Raw genomic sequence first — 20,928 nt, forward strand, 5'->3', positions numbered from 1 at the left:
CTTCACTTTCTCACGGTAGCCTCAGATCTGCGCGTGTCTCCCTAGTTATGTGTTTGGGCCCGTTGAAGCCGGTCATCAGCTTAGCTAGCTCAATTCGTCAATACAGACTGCAGACTGTCGCTACCATACCTCTCAACACTTCATCAACCCACGACGGCACATCCATCCGATAACATCCTGTCCATAGCCCATCTTAGGGGACATCACCATCAGCACCTTGCATCACGTCGAGAGTGCCCAAGCTCACAAAGTTCAGCGCCATTACCACCTTGCACATCATTCCTTTCCCCTTCCCACTGGAGGATGGAGTCTCGCCGTAGACCGTCCAACTCGGCAACATCCACATCCACAGCTCACTCACAACGCGAGTCCTCAAATCAGATGAAGACCACTCTACGGAGTCCCAGTGTGGGAAGCGCGACGCCAAAATTGGAGGACGAGGATGAGGGTAAGTCGTCTTCCGCTTCGGACCAAAAATTCTTCTTCGCCGCTCTGCTCGGGACCACGCTCACATCTGTTCCAAACAGACACGCCTCGGCGGAATACACGGCATCGTAATCCACTCCCACCGACTTCAGGTCCACTCTTTCCTCCTCTCCCCCCCAAACAGCCCAAGAACTCACCCAAGAACTCCCCGATCTCCTCGCGCTCCCCCGCTGGACAAGTCCGCCCACCTACAACTCAGCTTGTCAACTCATTATCCGGTCTCTCAGAGCGTCTGTCACTTGCGGATGCGTCCATTCCTATCGCCTCCGGCAGCGGGACGGTGGATGACGATGCTGTGTCAGCTCGATTTGCTTCTCCTGGCGACAGACCCCATTTACTGAGTGCGTCAAATACCAGCTTAACGCCTCCACCACCGACGAGCGAAGACGCGACAATGGATGTCGATGTAGTGGATGGCGAAGAAGAGCATGCTGAGAATAGACGGACAGGGCCTGGTGGAGAAGACGATTGGGACACATATAGACGGCATCGAGCTGTTAGAGGATTTGGAGGAGCTCCGAAATTCGAAGTGAAACTGGAACCTGGAGCAGACAACGGAGTAATAGAGGAAGACGAGGAAGAGGACACACCTGTCAAAACGCGGAATGGAAAAGCAGTCAATCGGACCCTATCTTTCACCGCCGCTTCGGATGCCAATACACCTCTATCAACGCCTGGTAGTGATAACGAAAGAGGGAGATCTGCTTCAAGGCAAGCGAGAAGAAGACGAGGGGAAGAACTATTATTACTGGATGATCATTTGTTGCCGGCCGAAATCAGACGGACGGGCACAATGGGAGCAAAGAAAGAGAAATTTTCCGGAGCTGGTAAAGATGCTGAAGCAGAAGACGACGAAGAAGAGATGACGGCCGGTAATGCGGAAGAAGCAGAGGACGAGGAAGACACTGGGGAAGGAGATGCTATTGACGTGGATAATGAAGGTGACGAGGAGGAGGGGAAGGATGTGACAAGATGTGTTTGTCACCAAGAGGGTAAGCTCTCACGATTGCCGAATGTGGAACACGAACTCACTATGGCATAGATATTGACGTGATGATGATCCAATGCGATGAATGTAATGTTTGGCAACACGGTGAATGCATGGGCATCTGGGGAGATGAGGAAGCCCCTGATGGTGAGTGCATACGTCCGGTGAACGATTGATGCTAAGTTAATTCCAGAGTACTTTTGCGAGGAATGCAAGCCCGAGCGTCATCAGCCGCTGAAGAAGTGGATTCGAAGTAAAGGCCGAAATCCGTGAGTCAATAGCTGGCTTCTTATGTCTCGTTACTTACTCTTGCTTAGCGCCTCATTCATCCCTCCTTCGCCTGAGAATCTTGAGCACTTCCACAACGATCGCGACAAGTATCCTCCCTCCCAGTCCAAGCGTTGGGTGACTCCAGCGCTGCCTCCTCCCCTTCTTACAAAATCCTCCTCGCGCTCTCACCACAAAAAGGAGCACAGTCCTGTCGAAGCTCCGAATGATGGGAGAAGAAGTACTCGGGGACGGCAATTACCGGCATCGACGGGTCGACACGAGAAACCGCCATCGACAACCAAACAGGAAGCTCGAGAAGCGAAGCGGCGCTCTGCTGCCCCATCACATAATCGTCGAATATCGGTGGGAGGTGCTATATCTGTATCTCCAAACCGATCATCCGGGTCTCCTCCACCAGGGTCATCGCTGACCAAGAAGCGAAGTACAATGAATTCCCGAGATTCAGCGTACGAAGAGGCGGTCAAGGCTGCTTTGGAAGCCAGCCGGAAGGAGATGCACAGCGCTGCGCCTGAGCAGACGGCAGATGTTTCCGAACAAAGAGGAGAGAAGAGACGGCGAGGCGAGGAAGAGGAGGAGAATGAAGCAGAGAAGGACAAAGCGAAGAAGGGTAAACGGAAACGAGAGGACGAGGAAGCCAGTGGTGAGTGAACTGGCTCAGACGGTAGACATTTGTTGATTGTACTGATCGTCCTGTTCAGGCTCCGTGGAACCAATGGGAGGACCAGGAAAGCCCAAACATCCCAACCAGTACACCTATCGACCAAAACCGCCTTCTTTAGTGCAGCAGCCAGCCGCTGTCGCCGCGATGGCATCACCAGCACGAAGAGGGGTTCAAGGTGGAACGCCGGTTCCGTCCTCCGCACCGACGCATCACGAGCACGGCACAAGGCGTGCCGGTGCTCTTGCCAACGCACCTGTCGTGTACCGTCCCCTAACTCCTGAGACAGCCAATCACCTCGGCTGGCACCTCCCCGATCACCTTTCGGCTTTTGCCGATCTTCTACCTGGCCCCAACCCTGTAGCATTGGATGTACGAGCGCCTCGCGTTCTGTCCTATCTCCCTCGGAACCATTTCCACAATCAACGATACGGACCGTTTTCTGAGGAGCGAGATGAGAACGGAAAGCTGGTCTTGCCGGAGGAACCAATGGGTAGAGAGCCCGTCAATGGACCTACAACTCAGCTTGATCCTCCTGCCCGAGTCAGATATCCTGTTAAGCGAATCACCACGGCCGAAATGAAGAAGCGCGTCCGCAACGTGTTAGCGTACGTGGGGAGGGTCCAGATTGAGGAAGGCAAACGGCAAGAGCGTGCGAAGCTTCTCGGTATCGATATCAGCAATCTGCCGAAGATCAAATTTGACGAAGACGTCACGATGGACCATGATCAAGAAGAACAGCCACATTCAAATGCTGCGTCAGCATTTGCTCCTACCAACCTGACAAAATCGATGCAGCTCATGGACGAGCTCACTCGAGATCTCATCGCTTTCCAAGAGTCGTTCGCTTCGAACGGATTTGCTTCTCCTATGCCGCCTGCGGTCGCCACCTTCTCGAATGGAAACGGAAATAATGACGGCTTTTCTGCGCCTCCGACACCTGTGCTGATTGATACATCCACGGTGCCCACGTCGGTAGAAGTGGAAGGCATGGTTGAGTCATCTTTGCAGCCTATGATAGTGGAAGGGGAAGCACTGCAGTCTGTGGCCAAGGATGGGGTGGTGATTGAAGATGCTGAGAAGTCAGAAAAGTTAGACGTGTACCGAGAAGGAGTAGTGGACCAGGTCGTGACGACCGGAGCTGATGAGCGAGAGATGGTGGGAATCCTTGAAGGAATCGCGGAGACCTCAAGCTGAGAGTCTGTATGTCATTCATCTATCACGAGATGGGTCAGATCTGTTTTTGGGACAATATGGATTTTAGTGTATTGCTTGTGTAAGGAGACACCTTCAACAAATGATCTAAGATGTAATTTACCTTTGTGATTCAGTAGCAGTAGTAGTATCAGATTGTTTGTGGCGGTAGAACCCTGAATAGTGTGACATCACGACGAGATCATTCCCCAATCACCCACGAACCGGTGACCCGCGCCGACGAGGTCGAACGAATCTCATCCCATAAATATATTCATAACCCCCCTCATCGTTGCCGACCTCATCAGTGGGACGGTATCACTACTCCCAACCCGTCTCGAACGACCATTGCATCGGGAAATTACAACAGAAATCTCAGCCCAATCTCAACGTCAGAAAGAAGGAGGGACGATCGGAATCCACGCATACTCGGACCCTGCACCGCGCTCAGATCATCGCCTGGTTAGCAGAGAGGACGTAGACGAAGGAGATGTCGTACCCTTATCTAGCTCGTACTACGTGAGTGATGTATTCTCTCAGCCTCCAGCAGTGCGAGACATGGTCCTCGCCTGAGAGTTCATCCAGTATGAAGCTGATGTCTACTCCCAACGTCTTATCTCCTCTATTAAATACAATATGGTCATCCTGGTCTTCACCATCCACTCGTGATGAATAGTCTCAAGTACAAGAGCCCACATACTACCGACCTCTCTTTCGCCAAAGATGAGACGTGAGCTCCTTATCTTACCGTCACTCTCCATCTCTCCCGGTCTCCTTCATCCCCGCATCACCTCTTCCGTCCGCCCGTCCCCCGTCTCCGACTGGTGGTGAGCGGGTGCTAATCGTTCGCTCCTCGCTCAGGATCCGAGTCACAGGCCCATCGGATGATGATGAAGATTGGTTAGTGGGTGAGACGCTCGACGGTTCCAAGTCCGGTGGCTTCCCTAAGGTGGGCATATTCCTTGCACTAGATGTACGACCATTTTGCTGACAACGTGACATGCGGGCCCAACAGGACTTCATTACGCCCATCGAAGAAGAGGAACCATCCGCGACCGCACCACCAACACCTGCTCAACCACTCTCTCCTATGCCTCCTACGGCTGAAGCACCACCTTCGCCCAGGGTCGAGCCGACATCGCTTCCACCGTCGTCTACTCCTACCCCCTCGCCTGCTCCTGCACCTGCTCTTCCAGCAGAACCCACGCCCACGCCAGCGGCCGCACCTCCAACTGCCCCTCCCACTTCTGCCAGCAACGACGACTCCACGTCCCCTTCCAAGCCTCAGTCGATGAAAGATCGACTTGCCTTCTTTGCGGCTGCGCAGAACAAGGTGGCTCCACCTCCGCCTATCAAGCCCAAGCCCGCCGCCGGTGGATTGACTTGGAGTCAAAGACAGAAGTTGAGGCAGGAACAAGAGGCGAAAGAGCGTGAAACTGCTGGGGACACCGGATCAGCTTCGCCCGTCCCAGCCCCAGCCGCACTGTCGACTGCGTCTCCCGCTGTTCCTCCCACAGCGACTACGGACAATCAGAAGGACAGAGAGGAAGACGCAGGAATGTCAGCTGCGGATGCACTCAGTTCGATCACGAAGGGAGGATCTCTCAGAGAGAGGATGGCGGCCTTGCGTGGGTCAGGAGCTTTCGGTTCTGGCTCCGAGGAAGAGAAGAAACCTGCTATTCCTGTGCCTTCGGGAAAAGTGTGGAAGAGACCGCCTGCTCCCCCTCAGCCGGAGCCAGAAGCTGAAGAGGACGAAGGTGGAGTCGTCAAGGCGGAGAAGGCCAAGTCTCCCATCGGGGAAGAAAGTGATCCGTTGGCTGAAGCTGGAGCCGAGGAGAAGCAAGTCGAAGTACAGGATGCAGAGCAGACGGAAGAGGAACAGGAGAAGGCAAGGAGAGCAGCAATCGCTGCTAGGATGGCGAAGATCGGTGCCAGAGGTCCCATGGGAATGATGCCGCCTGCTAAGCCTGCTCGGAAACCCACGCGAGAAGCTGAAATTCCGCCTCCTCCCTCCGTTGATGAAGCTCTGCAACCGATCGTCCCTGCTCCACCCGCTACTCCACAGATCGAAGGAGAGAAATCTGAAGACTCACCCTCGCTCACTGCTCGATCTCCAGCGGCCACCGAAGTCCCCAAATCAATCCCCATTCCCTCTATACCTCGTCGCACGGCTCCCCCCCGTCGAAAACCAGCCGCAGCCGCAGCAGCAACATCCACTCCGCCACCTGCCGCCACCGCTGAAGTCACTCGTGATGAGCCCGCTGAGCCGGAGATGAGATTCGAGTCGACAGATGAGCACGGCCACATCACTCCTCCACCACAGGTGATGGTAGCTGGAGAGAATGAGCCTGTACCCAAGCTCGAGGGGCGATCGGAGAAGGAAGAGAAGGCAGCAGAGATTGGAGGAGGCGCGGATGGAGCCGAGGGTGCAGCAGCTGCCGGTATCGCTCTAGCTCCTGTCGAACCCGAAGAAGAGGTGGCAGAAGAGGGACCGACTGAATCGGAAGAAAGGAAGCAGCCTGAGCCACTTGTTGGAGCTATCGGCGGCGCCAATACATACTCTCGAGGCACTGGTACCATCGCGACGGACGAAGGTGACGGTGAAATCCTCTCGAAGGATGCTCCACTGCAGGAAGTGGCGGAAGGCATACCCGAAGGTGGGCCTGAGAAAGACGATATAATGGAGCAAGCTCAACGAGGCGAGCTGAGTATTCACGACGCACCCGCACATTTCGATACACCTACAACCCCACTGAGTCCCAGTCCAGTCGCCACAGTACCTCTTCACCCACCGGCTGCAGACGGGTCGGATTTTGAGGAAGAGGAGGCTCCTCCGCCTCCGCCTCGAACAAGGAGGATGACAATCGAAAGTATGCCGCGAGATGAAGTGGAGTTGAAGCACGATCAGGAGCATGTTCACGAGCAGCGGGAAGTGGGTTACGAGGCTCAAGCTGATCAAGCACAAGAGGATGAGGATGAGGAAGAAGAGGACATACCTCTCCAACCGCCCAAGCGGACTACCGCTCCCCTCGGACCAAGACCTCTTCCATCCCCCAGCAAAAGCCCGCGTCAAAGTCTTGGCGAGAGACCGTTGCCTCCCCCTCCAACTGGGAACGCATTGGTGCCGCCACGAGACGGGGACGAGGAAGATCGTGAAATGGACGGGCGAGGCGATGAAGAGGCGGAGCAGGACGAGGAAGCAGCGAACGATGAGGAAGCAGCTGGCGTGGAAGAGCAACAAGAAGACGAGAATGATATACCTCCCCCCCCTCCTGCAAGACCTTCTGTGCCTGCTCCCGCTCCCGCTCCCATCCATATTGACACCACTAGCTCTGTTGTCAAATCTCCAGGTGAGTGAGCACACTGCGATTGCGATGGCTAGTTGACCACCGCAAATAGTTTCTCCTCCACCGACCCAATCGACACCCACCATGTCAACCTCACCAGCACGATCGCGTGCCATTCCTCCAGCCGAAGACGAGATGACTCGATCTCCAAGCGCAGACGATGAGGATGCGACACGACGTTCTGGTATCGCCGCTCGCATGGCCAAGCTGGGAGGGATTAAGTTCGGCATGCCACCTCCTGCCCGCAAAAAGCACTCTGTCAACGAGGGAGCCGCCAACATCGAGGAGGTTCCCACTGTCTCAGATGATCTTTCATCACCCATTGAACGAGAACGACCAATCCCGAGTCCAGTAGCCGACCGATCTGAAGTAGGTCACCCGTCTCCTGAGCCCCAAGCCACCAGGGGAGGCGAAGAGACCCCCGAGCAAGAAGCGGCCAGAAGGAGAGCGACGTTGGCTCGATTGAGAGCTGGTGGAGCGCTGGGATTCGGGATGTTCAATCACGGTCCAGTCGGCGTGGAGGATTCAGCTCCAGAGGCAGGTTCAGTGCAGAATGAGGAGGAGGCCGAGGAGGATGATGCTCCACCACCACCACCACCTCCAGGTCGACCACCTGTGCTCCATGGTCAACAACCTCTTCCTCCAGCCCCCGTACAAGAGGATGACGAAGACCTCCCACCACCACCGCCCGCTCGCCCTACCGTTGTCACCGCATCAGCCCAGGAGGCCAACGCCCCTCTTCCATCTTCTGCCTCACCCCAGACACCTCATACTGCCTCCCCTGTTCCGCCTGCAACACCTGTCCGGACACCTTCGGGAAGGAGACCCCCTGTTCCATCAGTAGAGCGACGGGTCAGTCAGCATCAGAAGAGAATGAGCAGTTCTGGCATCCTTCCAGTACCTGAGGGTCGACCTGCCTCGCAAGGGGATTGGCAGCTATCGGATGAACCAGCTGCAATGATGATGTTGAGCTCGGAAGGCCTGGAAGAGGAGAATGACGAGCCTCCTCCTCCCCCACCACCTCATCGACCGATTGCCCCTCCTTTGGTCTTAGGCGCGCCTGCCCCACTGCCGTCGCAGCCTCCTCCCACGTCCCCAAGGCGTTCCACTTCTAGCCTATCGCGTCCTCAAAGGCTCTCGATGGATGAACGACCTTCGCTGCCTCCACCGCCAGCCCAGATTGCTGCCTCGCCTCAAATGTCCCAAGGGCGAGGTCCTCCCTCACCAACCCGGCAGACCTCGATACAGCACGGTCGACGACCAGGGTACGATCAGCTTAAAGAAGCCGCTGCGACATCGGGTGCTCAGCTCGCCAGAGCTGCTCAGGGTATCTTTGCGCAAGGTCGAAAGGCGTACTATGGAGTCAGTGTCTACGATGCCCTTTGCCCAAGTTTGAATGCATGACTGATAATCTTATGTCACCGCAGGATGGCAGCGCAGCTGGCTTCGTACTGGTGTCGATTGATCAAGCCCATCTGCCTCGACCTGCCGGCGAGGGTGAATGGGGTCAAGTAGTATTCGAACAAGAAAATGCTTCGATACTGAAACGATATGACGAGGTGCGTATCGCGCATGTCAATTCCCCTGATGAGCGGTGACAAGCTGATGACCCGTGGGGGCATGCAGCCTCGACCCGGTGATATTGCTGCTTTCTACGATGCCAGACTCAAGGGCAAGAAGGGCCTGCATACGTACAACCAGCACGTGGGATCGGTCGAGGAGCCACTCGTAGGGGTCGTGGTGGAATTCGAAGAGAGGAAACACAAGATGAGGGTGTTGCAAGTTGAGCGAGGTGTGAGTGACTTTGTTGCCAGTAGATTTTACAAAGGGTCCGCTGCTGACATAGCATTGACAGGTTCCGGAGGAGGTCAGTTACAGGTGTGAGGACCTGAAGAGCGGGAAGATTCTGGTAAGTGGCGAGGCAGTATGGTTAGTGAGCGGAATGTGGGCTGATGAAGATGTCTTTGTTCATCAGGTGTCCCGTGTAGGTATGTAATGAGTCAGGCCTCGAACGTGATGGTATCATTTGTGCGGGGTTGGATATTGTGTGCATACAAGGTTTTGACTGATGAAAATGCGAGTTGAGGATATGTCATTGATGAGATGGGCCCAATGTGAATATGATGAGCGATGATGAACTTCGTCGGTTCTGGTATGTGAAGAGGGGTCGCTACGCCTCCATGACATCTGCTCAGGAGGTAAATCCTACCGTACAAGTGATCGAGCTCAGGGATATCTGTGGAGACAGGATCGATTCATCCCTTGGTGTGAGAGCATCAGTATCGTGAAGGAAGAGTGGTAAACTTACAGCTGCGCAATATCATGACTGACGATAACAACGATATTATTCTTATTGTTCTCCTCTGAAGATCTGAAGAAAGGCACACAAAGCCGACCCCACCCCCTTGTTCTGTTGTGCCTAAAAGAGGGGACTCAGGGCTCTTTTCTGTATTTTTGAACGGTCGAATCAGGGAACTGGAAGCCCCCGAACAATAATAGGATTGAGGGGGCAAAAGGGGCTTGGCTGATCCCCGACTTGAATTCGACATTAATAGACATACATGCAGAAGCTACAGTAGCAGCAATACAGACAGGACATTGACAGGAAGTGGTCGATCGTGGTGCAACTGCTGGAGTTGTCATCTCCACAGCTCGATCAGAAAGGCATCCACACTTCGAATCGCTCGTTTTCACTCTCATCTTTCCAGCGAAACCGACGTCAGTTGAGTTGTTTATGCTCAATCCGGTATCAACTGTTCTAAAAACGTAATCGCAAATCACCCATTCAATCAGTAGTCGATCAAATCCATTTCGAACAATCAATCAATCAATCAATCAGTTCACTACCAGTCGCTCTACACGACCTCACGCACGGGCATCAGCATACAAGTGTGAGAAAGAGGTTTGTTCTCTCTCATCAGGACATCCATCACTCCAAGGTGGTGGCTGTCACTTATCCAGAAAATATCACACCCACACATATATACACACGCCAACTCCCGGTTCAACCGATTGAGACGGGCACAGGCCACCTCTTCTCTGACGAGACGTCGAGCTGGAGCTGGAACTTGTTATACAGGGGACTGACTGGCCGGGAAAGACGGATAGGAACAACTTGGGCGAAGAGAGGATCGAGGTGAGTGTCTCGCAAGTCTGGTTTCTGGCAAATCGACAATCGTTGCTGATCACACTACTACTGATGTCTTAGCGGACTTGGGCTACTGGGTCCCACGAGCGAACAGAGACAGGGAGGCATATCTGGTGTTACAGGAACAGGACTGAGGAACAGCTATTCGGAAGTCTGGTAGACAATCGGCGAAGGTGGACCAACACTGCTGCTTCTCCCACCTCCCGCTGCGAAGAAAAAAAAAGGTCTGCCGAACCGATTACCAGGTCCCGATACACGACAGAAATAAGAGCAAGGGGAAACAAAGGATACAATTGCCCGTCCGATCATCCGGTCGATTGCCCAGTCGACATAGCTCGGTGTAATCTTGATCGTGAGTGGTGTTTGAGATGACTACAATAGCATCGACTGATCTCGGATGTATTTCTTTTTGCATTTCCTTCACCGTCTACTCCAACTCGTCTCCTCTTCTCCTTGTCAAACCCCACACACACCCACACACCCACACACACCTCTGTCGCGCACACTCCATGAACGCCCTGCTCTTCGTTGCCTCTACTGACTGGACCTTTCCCATTCCCACTCGTTCTCCGTCAAAACAGCCATCATCTCAACCTCCCTTTCGACGCCCGATCAAATTACTTTCAGCAAGTGCACGAGCCACCAATCACTCCAGACCACTGCCTCACACAGCACAGTCCACCTCATCCATTCGCCATCCCAGTGCCACGTCGACCAGGGGGCAATCCCGACTCATATTTCACTTTCACTTTCACTCACTCATCCACTCATCTGCAATCTCCCACCTCTATATCAATATCCATTTGTTTGGCCAACCATAGTGAGTATCCCTCTTACTTCTGCTCTTCCTTCCAATGCCACTCTTGTGTGTCACCACGAGATTGCCCAACACTGACATCGTCTTTCTTCGACCACGTTGTCCTTTTCTTCTCGCACAGACCGTTTACCAAACTCTCTTGTCATATAATCTGCCGTCTAACTCGACCTCGACTTCAAAATACATCAATCTTCCATCCTCATCCCCTCTCGTCCATCAGCCAAAATGTCACAAGCAGAAATACAAGAAAAAATCTCGGCAGCCAGGAGAGAAGCAGACGGGTTGAAGGATAAGATCAAGACGGCGAGAGATCTGACTGCGGACACGAGTTGTGAGTGTTCATCAACGTTATCCCGTCACTCGACCTCGACTATGACACAGTCTCGATTGGTCTCGACAAAGTTTTAAACTTCCTGTGTCAAGGTCCCTGTCCTGGGCCAATGCTGAACCAGCCGACTTCCACCAGTACGAGCCATGGCCAACGACACGCCACCTTTACCCCGGATGACCTTGAAAGTCCGACGTACTCTCAAAGGTCATCTGGCCAAAATCTATGCCCTCCATTGGTCTGCCGACAAACGACACCTCGTCTCCGCTTCTCAAGACGGGAAGCTCATCGTCTGGGACGCTTATACCACCAACAAAGTGCACGCGATACCATTACGGTCTTCTTGGGTTATGACTTGTGCTTACGCACCTTCTGGGAACTTTGTCGCTTGCGGTGGTCTCGATAATATCTGTTCTGTCTACTCTCTGCGGGGGGCAGCTCCAGGTGGACCCGGCGGACAAGTCAAAGTGGCGAGGGAGTTGAGCGCACATACAGGCTATCTTTCCTGCTGTCGATTCATCAACGATCGTCAGATCGTCACCTCCTCAGGAGATATGACTTGCATGCTTTGGGATGTCGAGCAAGGTGTGAGGACGATGGAGTTTAACGATCATACTGGAGATGTCATGAGGTGAGTAGGCTTGTGGGTAAGGTGACTAAATACGGCCAGCTGACACGAGCCGTACAGTATATCCCTCGCGCCCAACCCGAATCTTTTCGTCTCTGGAGCTTGTGACGCGACCGCAAAGGTCTGGGATATCCGAACAGGCAAGGCCGTGCAGACATTCACGGGCCACGAATCAGATATCAACGCTGTTCAGTAAGTAGCCAAGTCATCATTCGGAACGGATAATGCGTGACTGATCAAGAGATTCTCTTCGTGTCCAGATTCTTCCCCAACGGCGACGCGTTCGCGACCGGTTCCGACGACGCTTCCTGCAAGCTGTTCGACCTTCGAGCCGACCGAGAGTTGAACAACTACGTTCACCCCAGCATACTCTGCGGTATCACCTCGGTCGCCTTCTCTATTTCGGGACGTGTCCTCTTTGCCGGCTATGATGATTATAATTGTAATGTTTGGGACACGCTCAAGGGAGAGAGGATCGGGGTGTTGGCGGGACACGAGAACAGGATCAGTTGTATGGGTGTGTCGGGTGACGGTGTAGCTCTGTGTACAGGTAGTTGGGACAGTTTGCTCAAGGTGAGTTGCACATGTTGCATCGTTCTGTTTTTGGATCAACTGACAGACATTGTACCCCGAAAAGGTCTGGTCGTGATATGTCGTGACAAGATCATACGTGCGTTCCGTACCTTTCTTCCGCTACGATCCTACCAAGTCATCGTCACGCTCACCATGCCCTCGACATCCGTCTATCAGTCCGGACCCGCAGATCTCGGTCGCATGACCATTTCAATCATTCTGCTCATGACTGCCCCCCTCAATTTTGTGTAGTATTCTTGATCTCTATTATTGTGTTCTTGGGATAAGCATAACATCATACCCCCGATATCTCTCATAGCTTTGAGTCGAGTCATGCGTGTCACACCCGTGACAATAATAATGATGAATGAAATGCGAATATCGAGTAACAGTAGAAGTGGTATGACCTCGTTGATTGGAAAGGGGGAGCCCGTTATCTGCCAAGCACTGAAGAAATCGATCCCGTACCACGATTGTGGCCTTTTTTTGGTCTTCTTGGTGCGTGCCTGAACGGAGACTGGGATGATGATGCATTTTGGGAGAGAGAGAACGCACGTTTATGGGGATCCCATCTCTGCGACTCTCTCTTTCAATTGACTCTTTTTGATCATTTACAAGCATACCCAGACAGAACGGCTCACACTCACACTCACACCTCACACATACGCACACGTACACAGAATTACCTCCATCATTTTCGTCTTCACTCTCACATAATACAGATCCCATCCGTTGACTGCTACTCTACCGGCATATTGTCTAGCTTTTCACCAACCTTGTTCTTCGCGCTCATCGGATAAACGAACGCACCGGCGAATACACGTTTGACCCTTTCGACCTGGCCTGACCAGTGGGCCGTCTAGCTAGGGGCCCAATCATTTGTAGTGACTCTTCACCCATAGTTCTCCCGCTTTGACGTCTTGATCGACGAACCATTGACGCAGATCGTTCAATTCTCGACCCCCGTCCCCCAACCCCTACCCCCCCCCCCCTGGTCGCCTTGAATACCCAGAATGAAGTTCGGTAGACGGATAAAAGTGAGCCCCCTGCGCTACCATATCTATACTCTCCCGTCTCTCTTTTGCAGAGTCCCCCGAGCGGAAGCTGATCGTCGTCGTTGTCCCACTTAGGACTCTCGATACTCCGAATGGGCTGATCAGTATATCGCCTATGGGGACTTGAAGAAACAGATCAAATCAAACCTACCATGGACGGACACTGCCGAAGCGGATTTCATCCAGTCGCTCAAGAACGAGCTGACGAAATGCGAGAAGTTCCAGAGGGAGAAATCCGATCAGTTGATGGCTCAGATCATAGGACTGGAGAAGGAAGTGAGGGGCCTAGTGGAAAAAGCAGGATTGCATGATGAGGAGGACGAAGACCACGACGAGCAAGATCATCACCACGAGAGAAGCACCCCTGGAGATATGGAGAGACATGTTCAAGATACGAGAGATGCGGATGGAGGAAGTGATGACGATGATGATGACGACGACGATGGGTCGAGCGATATCAGTATCGATGCGATTGAGGAGCGGTTCAGAGAGCTGGAAGAAGAGGTGGCTATCCTCGTGGCAGATGTCCACGACTTGGCTTTGTTCACAAAACTCAACTTTACCGGTTTCATCAAGATTGTCAAAAAACATGATGTGAGTGTCGCTCTTACTCGATCCCCTCTCATCCCTTCTGTTTGTCCGTCAAACTTCCAGACCACTTGCAGTCTCCTCACCGAGTCATGACGTCGCTGACTGGCATCATTGCCGACAGAAACTGACCGGTTTCTCACTCAAACCCATGTTCAACAAGGAAGTCCTCGAATCTCACCCCTTCTACAGGATGAACTACGATCCGCTCATCGTCAAGCTCTCCAAGCTGTTCGATCTCGTCAGAACTCGAGGTCATCCCGTTGAAGGTGATTCGTCCGCGGGTGGTAGTCAGAATGCATTCGTCAGAAGTACCACCAAGTATTGGGTGAGTGTCGGTGGACGACATTATCAACGATGTGCTGACTCGAGTTGGCATAGGTACACGACGACAATATCGTCCCTTTGAAACTAGCTATCATGAAACATCTCCCTGTGCTTGGTGAGTATGATCTCAACCTAAACAAAAACTCCTCACTAAATATTCCCATCAGTGTTCGATCCCAACAAGGAATTCTCCAAAGCCGACTCAGCGATCACTTCCATCTATTTCGACAACGAGGACCTCGAGCTCTACCTCGGTCGTCTTGAGAAGACGGAAGGCGCAGAGGCCATTCGAATGCGATGGTATGGCGATGTCAAGGGTATTACAGTGAGTCAAGTTGCCTCCGTGGTGCCCCTCTCAGGTATTGAATCTGCTGCGTAGATCTTCGTTGAGCGAAAGACACATCGAGAGGATTGGACAGGCGAGAAATCGGTCAAGGAAAGATTTGTCATCAAAGAGGACAAGATGAACGATTTCCTGGCTGGAAAATATACTATGGACGACGAGTTTGACGCTCTGGTCAAGAAGGGAAAGAAATCAGAGAAGGACGTCGAGGGCATGAAGCAGTTGGCAAATGAGATCCAGTATGCTATTGTGACTAGGAAGCTGCGACCAGGTGCGTATGATGGAATTGCTCTTTTCGTACGACGATCGCTGATATCAGACACTGTCAGTCATGCGCACATTCTACAACCGTACCGCCTTCCAGCTTCCTGGAAATGCCACGGTACGAATTTCATTGGACACCGAGCTTACAATGGTCCGAGAGGACAACTTCGATGGGTTCGACAGGACCAACGGCAACTGGCGTCGGACCGATATTGGGATAGACCACCCTTTCGCACAGCTACCAGCATCTGAGAAGGAGCTCTTCCCATATGGCGTGCTCGAGGTCAAGCTTGCTACAAAGGTCGGCGAAGAGCCACCTCAGTGGATCCGAGACCTCATCAACAGTCATCTCGTTGAAGCGGTACCCAAATTCTCCAAGTTCATTCACGGTTGCGCTTCCCTTCTTCCCGAGCGAGTCGATCTTGTTCCCTTCTGGCTCCCCCAGATGGATCAAGATATCCGTAAACCGGTCTCCGCCAAATCCAAGGTGTTGATCGAACGACCTCACTCCAACACCCACTCTTCCGCCTCCGCTACCACTTCTGTGATGCATTCTCCAGGTCAATCTTCGCAACCGTCCTATCACGAGCCAGTTTCAGAGGGTGAGGAGGACGAGGAGTTTCTGGTGCAAGCTGCGAGGAATGAGGACGAGTATCTCAGGTTGCCACCTGACGCAGCGGCTCAAGCCAGGGCAGCTCGAGATTTCAGAGAAAAGAAACTTCGGGAAGAAGCAACTGCCCGAGCTGGTTCAAGTCGTGCTGGACCTTCTGCGCCCAAAAAGCACGATGATGACGACGACGATGACGACAACAATAACAATGAAAGCGGCATCGCTGTTCGGAAAAGTAACGGTGGTCACAAGATGCCTTACGATCCTTCGCTTCGAATCGATCCTTTAGCGTCAAGCGACCGATTTGACAAGAACTTGTCGTTGCTTGATGCGAAGAGTTTGCAAAAGCTGAATGACGCCGCGTCGAAGAGCAAGAAGACCAGTGATGCGGATGACGATGAGGATGAGGATGATGGGGTGGATGAGATGGATGATGAAGAAGGGAACAGGGTGATCTATACCAACCAATTCAAAGCACCTGCAGGAAAGAGGATAGCTGTTCCTGTCAGAGTTGAACCGAAGGTGGTTTTCGCTGCTGAGCGAACTTTCCTCAAGGTGAGCAGTGAAGAATTCCCAGGTTTGTATGGCCGCAAGCTGACCTGATACTCGCTGTTTAGTGGGCTCACTTTGCTGTTCTTCTTGGAGGTGTTTCCATCGCCCTGCTCAATTTCATCGATCCCTCAGATCCGGTCGGTATGATCTCCGCGGGATGTTTCACCATCACAGCTCTTGTCGCGATCGCTTACTGTGGAGGAATGTACGCGTACCGAATCACAAAGCTGAGGAAGAGGATGGCGGTGGATTATCATGACAAGTATGGGCCCACTTTCCTCTGCTTGGCTTTGGTCTCGAGCGTATTGGTGAATCTCGTTCTGAGACTAAGAGAGTTGTAGGGGGGGTTGGCTTTGGTTATTGTCCGTTCTTTTCTAGTATCGAGTGATCCAGCATATGCAGTCAAACATGCATTGAAAGAATTCCGCAATCTATGATCATGACGGTGCATGATGTTTAGCAAGAGGGACATGATACCGACTCTTGCGAGTCTTTTCGTTTTGTGGATTTTGTATGATTGGAGTTAAAGCACCGCTTAGAGCCTCTTCAAGACAGCATCGGTGACTTCGGTCGTGGTACTCTTCCCACCAAGGTCGGGAGTGAGGTAAGTGCCTTCCATGAGAACGGCATCGACGGCGGCGTTGATCTTGGCGGCTGGTTCGACGTATCCCAATGAAGAGAGGACGAGCGCGGCGGATCTGTATCATGGGAAAAAAGAGAGGTATCAGCGAACACGCGTGGTAGGATGGCTAGCAAAGTGAAGAACAACCTGTCCCGTCTCCGGATTGGAGGGAAGGGGGATGTTGGGACTCACCGAATCGAAGCGATGGGGTTAGCAATGTTCTTCCCCTCGATGTCAGGTGCAGAACCGTGAACGCTGCGAGACGCGTCAGTGACCCTATTTGAAGGGATGGTTTCTCTCTCGAGGGATCGCTACTCACGGCTCGCCCATGACGAAATTGTCACCCGCGTTGATGGAAGGGACGAGACCGAGTGACCCGACAAGGGCGGCAGCACCATCGCTGTGTGATACGAGGGGTCAGTACGGTCCACCTCACTCAGTTGAACTGAGTTGCGAAACTCACGAGATGATGTCACCGTAGAGGTTAGGCGCGACGGCGACGTCGAAGATCCTGCCATGGAGTCCATCAGTGGCTAGTCTCTTTGAAATTCCATGTCTGAGTCCAGAAAGAAGTAAAAGGAAAAGGGGACTCACTCTGGCTCTCTGAACATCCTGTAGACCATTGAATCGACCAACTGTTCCTCCATCTTGATCCCGGCATATCTATCCGTTCCTTCCTTGATGGATCTCACGCTCTCCCTGAAAAGACCGTCGGTGACACTGAGGACATTACTCTTGTGAACGATCGTGACCTTCGGTTCACCCTTCCACCAGCTCTCCTTGCCCTTGGGTGCGGCCAATCTCTCCTGACCTCGTCTGAGCGCTATCTCAAATGCCATCTTGCCGATCCTCTCGCTCGCCCTCGACGTGATCTGTCTCGTGGCCAAGGCGATCTTGGACCCATCGGGATTCGTCGAGATGGTCTCTTGTTTGATATACAGACATTCGGTGTTTTCACGAACGATCACCATGTCGCATTTGAACGATTGTTGTTGGCCCGGGATGGGCACGGAAGAGACGGGTCGCACGTTGGCGTACAGGTCGAGATGTTTTCGAAGGGCGACGATGGGGGAGGAATAGCCGGCGACTTTGTGAGATGGGGAAGAGACGGAACCGAACATTGCGGAATCACATTCCTCCTTGAGGACTCTGAGAGCGGGGCGTATATCAGTCGTTGTCTTCTCAGGTGGATATGCAGGACAGAGAGAGTCGAACATGATCATCATGTTTCAGATAAAAAAAAACCGCATGTCACAGGACACACACTCACCGGATGGTCTCCTCAGGCAAAGCCTTGCCGTTCTTGTTGAACTCGCCCCAGCCCGCGAGGAGAGGGATAAACTCTGGCTTTGGGATAGCTGAACCGAGGGCTTCGAGGACACGTTGGGCTGCCTGAGGAACGGATTGAAGGTCACAATAGTCAGTCAAGCACTCGGAACAGACGAAGAAGTGCTGGTTGGTGTATCATCCGCGACCATTCATAGCGAATTCATGGTATGCAATGCTCATGTCATCAGAACAGAGAGACGAAGAGGGATGAAAGGGTGAGAAAAGTCGAGAGGAACTGCGAGCTTCCACTCACGGGCAAAACCTCCTTACCGATACCATCGGCAGGGATCATACCGATCTTGAGGGAAGTTCGCTTGAGCACAGAAGCCATGATGAAGGATTTTGCTGATATTTGAGTGATGTGCACGAAGAGAGATAGGTTGCGATAGAAAGAGAGATGAAAAGGTGACAACACTGGAACTGGACTTTTTCTTTTCTTTCGCGTTTCCGGAGTTGATTTCGGTTTTCGGCCGGTGACTGAAGATGCAAGTTGTCAGTTGTCACCGTCTGATGTTGATGGTGGTCATCTCATCATAGGGTAGTTGTGTCTTGACGACATACTGTTCATGACGAGCTTGCCAACGACCATATCCAGATGTCAGATATCGATGATGAACCCCCACAGTGCGTCTTCTCGTCCTCACCCGATCTGACTCGGCGCATTCATTCATTCGAGCTAGCTGCTGACATCGTGCTTCCAGACTATTCGACTCCTCTTCGCTCTCCACAGCGCCGCAGGCTGGTCCTTCGTCTGTTCCCGTAGGAGACATATACGACAGACGCAAGGTGCCCATAACGCTTCTTACGGGGTATCTGGGCGCAGGGAAGTCTACCTTGCTGCAATATATCCTTACGGCGGAACATGGATATAAGATAGCAGTTTGTATGAATGGTGAATGTTCTGCCGTTGGGAGAAATGTCATATCAAGAGCGCTAGCTAATCAGGATTCGATGTCTAGATTTTGGGGATACAACAGATATCGAAGGTAGCTACCCTCTTATCCCATAGTCGTAAACATACTGATCCATGCTCTTCTTCCACGTATCGCTCTCAGCCAAATCACTAATGCTCTCCGACCCGACGACGCAAACCACCTCATCCTCATTCCTCTCCCTGCCCAACGGCTGTCTATGCTGTTCCGTCAAGGAACCCGGGATAGCAGCGATCGAGGAGATGGTAGCGACAGCCCCGGGCGGCGTCGATTGGGTCGTCGTTGAATTGACGGGTGTCGCAGATCCCGGTCCGATCGTGCGTACGTTTTGGGCCAACGAGGAGATGGGCGATCTTATCCTGGACGGAGTGATTTGCGTCGTTGATAGTCGGAACGTCCTCAAGGCGAGTCGAGTCCTAAACTGAAATATCAACATTGTCCAACGAGTGTTGGTCGGATACTGACCATCTGGAACTTTACGTGAATAGCAATTGTCTGAAGAACGAGCAGAAGGGGAGATCAACGAGTGTCAAAAGTGAGTCTGCGCGCTTTTCGGTGATCAGATGTACATGGACGATAAGCTGACGTGTTGAGCAGACAAGTCGCATGTGCCGATGTCATCTTGTTGAACAAGGTCGATCTGGTGACTCCGGAACAGCTATCCAATGTTGAAAAGAGCGTACGGTGAGTGCGGCACATCACGACTCGTCAGGAATCCCCGTCTGTCTCACTCCTTCTTTCCCCTCCTTGCAAGGTCTTCCTTCCTCACCCGATTCCGAAAATGCTGATCCTTCTCCCCATCAGCACACTGAATCCCACACTTCGAGTCCATCACACGACACAGTCGCGTATGCCTCTTGGCGAGCTATTCAACATCCGCGCATTCACCGATTCTGCCGGATCAGGCATACGTGAATCCCAACTTATCCAAGCGAATGATACACGGACTTGTCACGACGACGAAACTTGTCAACACGATCACAATCACGGTCATTCGCATGATTACAATCATGAAGAAGGAGAAGAACAACAACATCTACCTCATCATTCTAGGATAACCACGACGCTCGTCCCTCTCCCTTCTTCCGGTCTTACCAAACCGCAGTTCACGAAATGCAACGAATTCTTAGAATCTATTTTGTGGGCTGGGAAATATCCCTCTGAGACAGGGGAAGAAGCGCCGAACATATTGAGGACGAAGGGGTATATCGTAGAGGAAGATGGGACGGCGCATGTCTTACAGGGTGTAGAAGATTTGTTCGAGTTGAAGGCCGTTCCCGCTGCGATGGAGGACGCAGAAGAGGGAGGATCTGGGTCAGTTTCGGATAATGGCAAGGTCGTCTTCATAGGAAGAGGAGTTGGAGAAGGACTGAAAGCGAGATTCATACAGTATGTAGGATTAGAGTAGAGTTCCAGACCTCACCAGAGACGAACACCATCAGATGAAGCATAGCATTATCAATCAACATGCCGAGTAGATCATGTATCGCTCGACGAAGCTTTCGGTCAACCTTCAAAAGAATTCGCCTTTACGAGGACCCGTGCGGTCATGAGTGATGGCGGTCATTGAAGAGATCCGTGTGAACCTAGTGACACCAGCCCTCGTATCTTCTTCCCTTGCTCAACAGTCCATTGCAACCCGTAACGTCGGACCAAGGCCTCGTTAAGACTGCGTCCTGTTTCATACTGCAAACACAGTTCTTTCATCCCTCTACAATCATCAACACCTCCTCTGATCCAACTCTCCCAGACCATTCATCCCATAAACATCCGCCATCCACTACCATTCTCACTTCTGCACATGTATCCGCAAACACAAGGGTTACATCATACACCGCAGATAGGCTA

At 52.5% G+C, this 20,928-nt stretch overlaps 6 protein-coding genes across 6 annotated transcripts; 5 read left to right on the forward strand and 1 right to left on the reverse strand.

Annotated features, from left to right (window-relative positions):
• Nucleotides 1-303: 303 nt before the first annotated feature.
• Nucleotides 304-3,620, forward strand: IAR55_002887 (uncharacterized protein; the record flags this gene model as incomplete). Its single annotated transcript, XM_066945998.1, has 6 exons — nucleotides 304-448; nucleotides 528-1,478; nucleotides 1,529-1,621; nucleotides 1,668-1,743; nucleotides 1,792-2,405; nucleotides 2,464-3,620. The coding sequence occupies 6 exons, from the start codon at nucleotides 304-306 to the stop codon at nucleotides 3,618-3,620; spliced, it is 3,036 nt and encodes a 1,011-aa protein (XP_066803499.1).
• A 487-nt stretch (nucleotides 3,621-4,107) lies between these two features.
• Nucleotides 4,108-8,960, forward strand: IAR55_002888 (uncharacterized protein; the record flags this gene model as incomplete). The annotated part of the gene is made up of 9 exons (XM_066945999.1): nucleotides 4,108-4,136; nucleotides 4,294-4,347; nucleotides 4,479-4,566; nucleotides 4,633-6,967; nucleotides 7,017-8,326; nucleotides 8,392-8,523; nucleotides 8,591-8,758; nucleotides 8,820-8,873; nucleotides 8,940-8,960. 9 exons carry the CDS (start codon nucleotides 4,108-4,110, stop codon nucleotides 8,958-8,960), a joined length of 4,191 nt encoding a protein of 1,396 aa, XP_066803500.1.
• Nucleotides 8,961-11,154: 2,194 nt separating this feature from the next.
• IAR55_002889 (guanine nucleotide-binding protein subunit beta) lies at nucleotides 11,155-12,534 on the forward strand (the record flags this gene model as incomplete). The annotated part of the gene is made up of 5 exons (XM_066946000.1): nucleotides 11,155-11,260; nucleotides 11,396-11,888; nucleotides 11,946-12,077; nucleotides 12,146-12,458; nucleotides 12,523-12,534. The coding sequence occupies 5 exons, from the start codon at nucleotides 11,155-11,157 to the stop codon at nucleotides 12,532-12,534; spliced, it is 1,056 nt and encodes a 351-aa protein (XP_066803501.1).
• Nucleotides 12,535-13,471: 937 nt separating this feature from the next.
• Nucleotides 13,472-16,538, forward strand: IAR55_002890 (uncharacterized protein; the record flags this gene model as incomplete). Its single annotated transcript, XM_066946001.1, has 8 exons — nucleotides 13,472-13,495; nucleotides 13,589-14,107; nucleotides 14,226-14,429; nucleotides 14,483-14,543; nucleotides 14,596-14,753; nucleotides 14,808-15,042; nucleotides 15,101-16,200; nucleotides 16,263-16,538. The coding sequence occupies 8 exons, from the start codon at nucleotides 13,472-13,474 to the stop codon at nucleotides 16,536-16,538; spliced, it is 2,577 nt and encodes an 858-aa protein (XP_066803502.1).
• Nucleotides 16,539-16,732: 194 nt separating this feature from the next.
• Nucleotides 16,733-18,479, reverse strand: IAR55_002891 (uncharacterized protein; the record flags this gene model as incomplete). The annotated part of the gene is made up of 7 exons (XM_066946002.1): nucleotides 16,733-16,895; nucleotides 17,012-17,074; nucleotides 17,139-17,219; nucleotides 17,283-17,330; nucleotides 17,414-17,968; nucleotides 18,090-18,211; nucleotides 18,402-18,479. 7 exons carry the CDS (start codon nucleotides 18,477-18,479, stop codon nucleotides 16,733-16,735), a joined length of 1,110 nt encoding a protein of 369 aa, XP_066803503.1.
• A 264-nt stretch (nucleotides 18,480-18,743) lies between these two features.
• On the forward strand, nucleotides 18,744-20,488 carry IAR55_002892 (uncharacterized protein; the record flags this gene model as incomplete). The annotated part of the gene is made up of 7 exons (XM_066946003.1): nucleotides 18,744-18,772; nucleotides 18,850-19,040; nucleotides 19,108-19,134; nucleotides 19,204-19,484; nucleotides 19,569-19,615; nucleotides 19,678-19,764; nucleotides 19,885-20,488. 7 exons carry the CDS (start codon nucleotides 18,744-18,746, stop codon nucleotides 20,486-20,488), a joined length of 1,266 nt encoding a protein of 421 aa, XP_066803504.1.
• Nucleotides 20,489-20,928: the final 440 nt, after the last annotated feature.

The sequence above is a fragment of the Kwoniella newhampshirensis genome, chromosome 5 (genome assembly GCF_039105145.1).
Source record: "Kwoniella newhampshirensis strain CBS 13917 chromosome 5, whole genome shotgun sequence".
Lineage (NCBI taxonomy): Eukaryota > Fungi > Basidiomycota > Tremellomycetes > Tremellales > Cryptococcaceae > Kwoniella > Kwoniella newhampshirensis.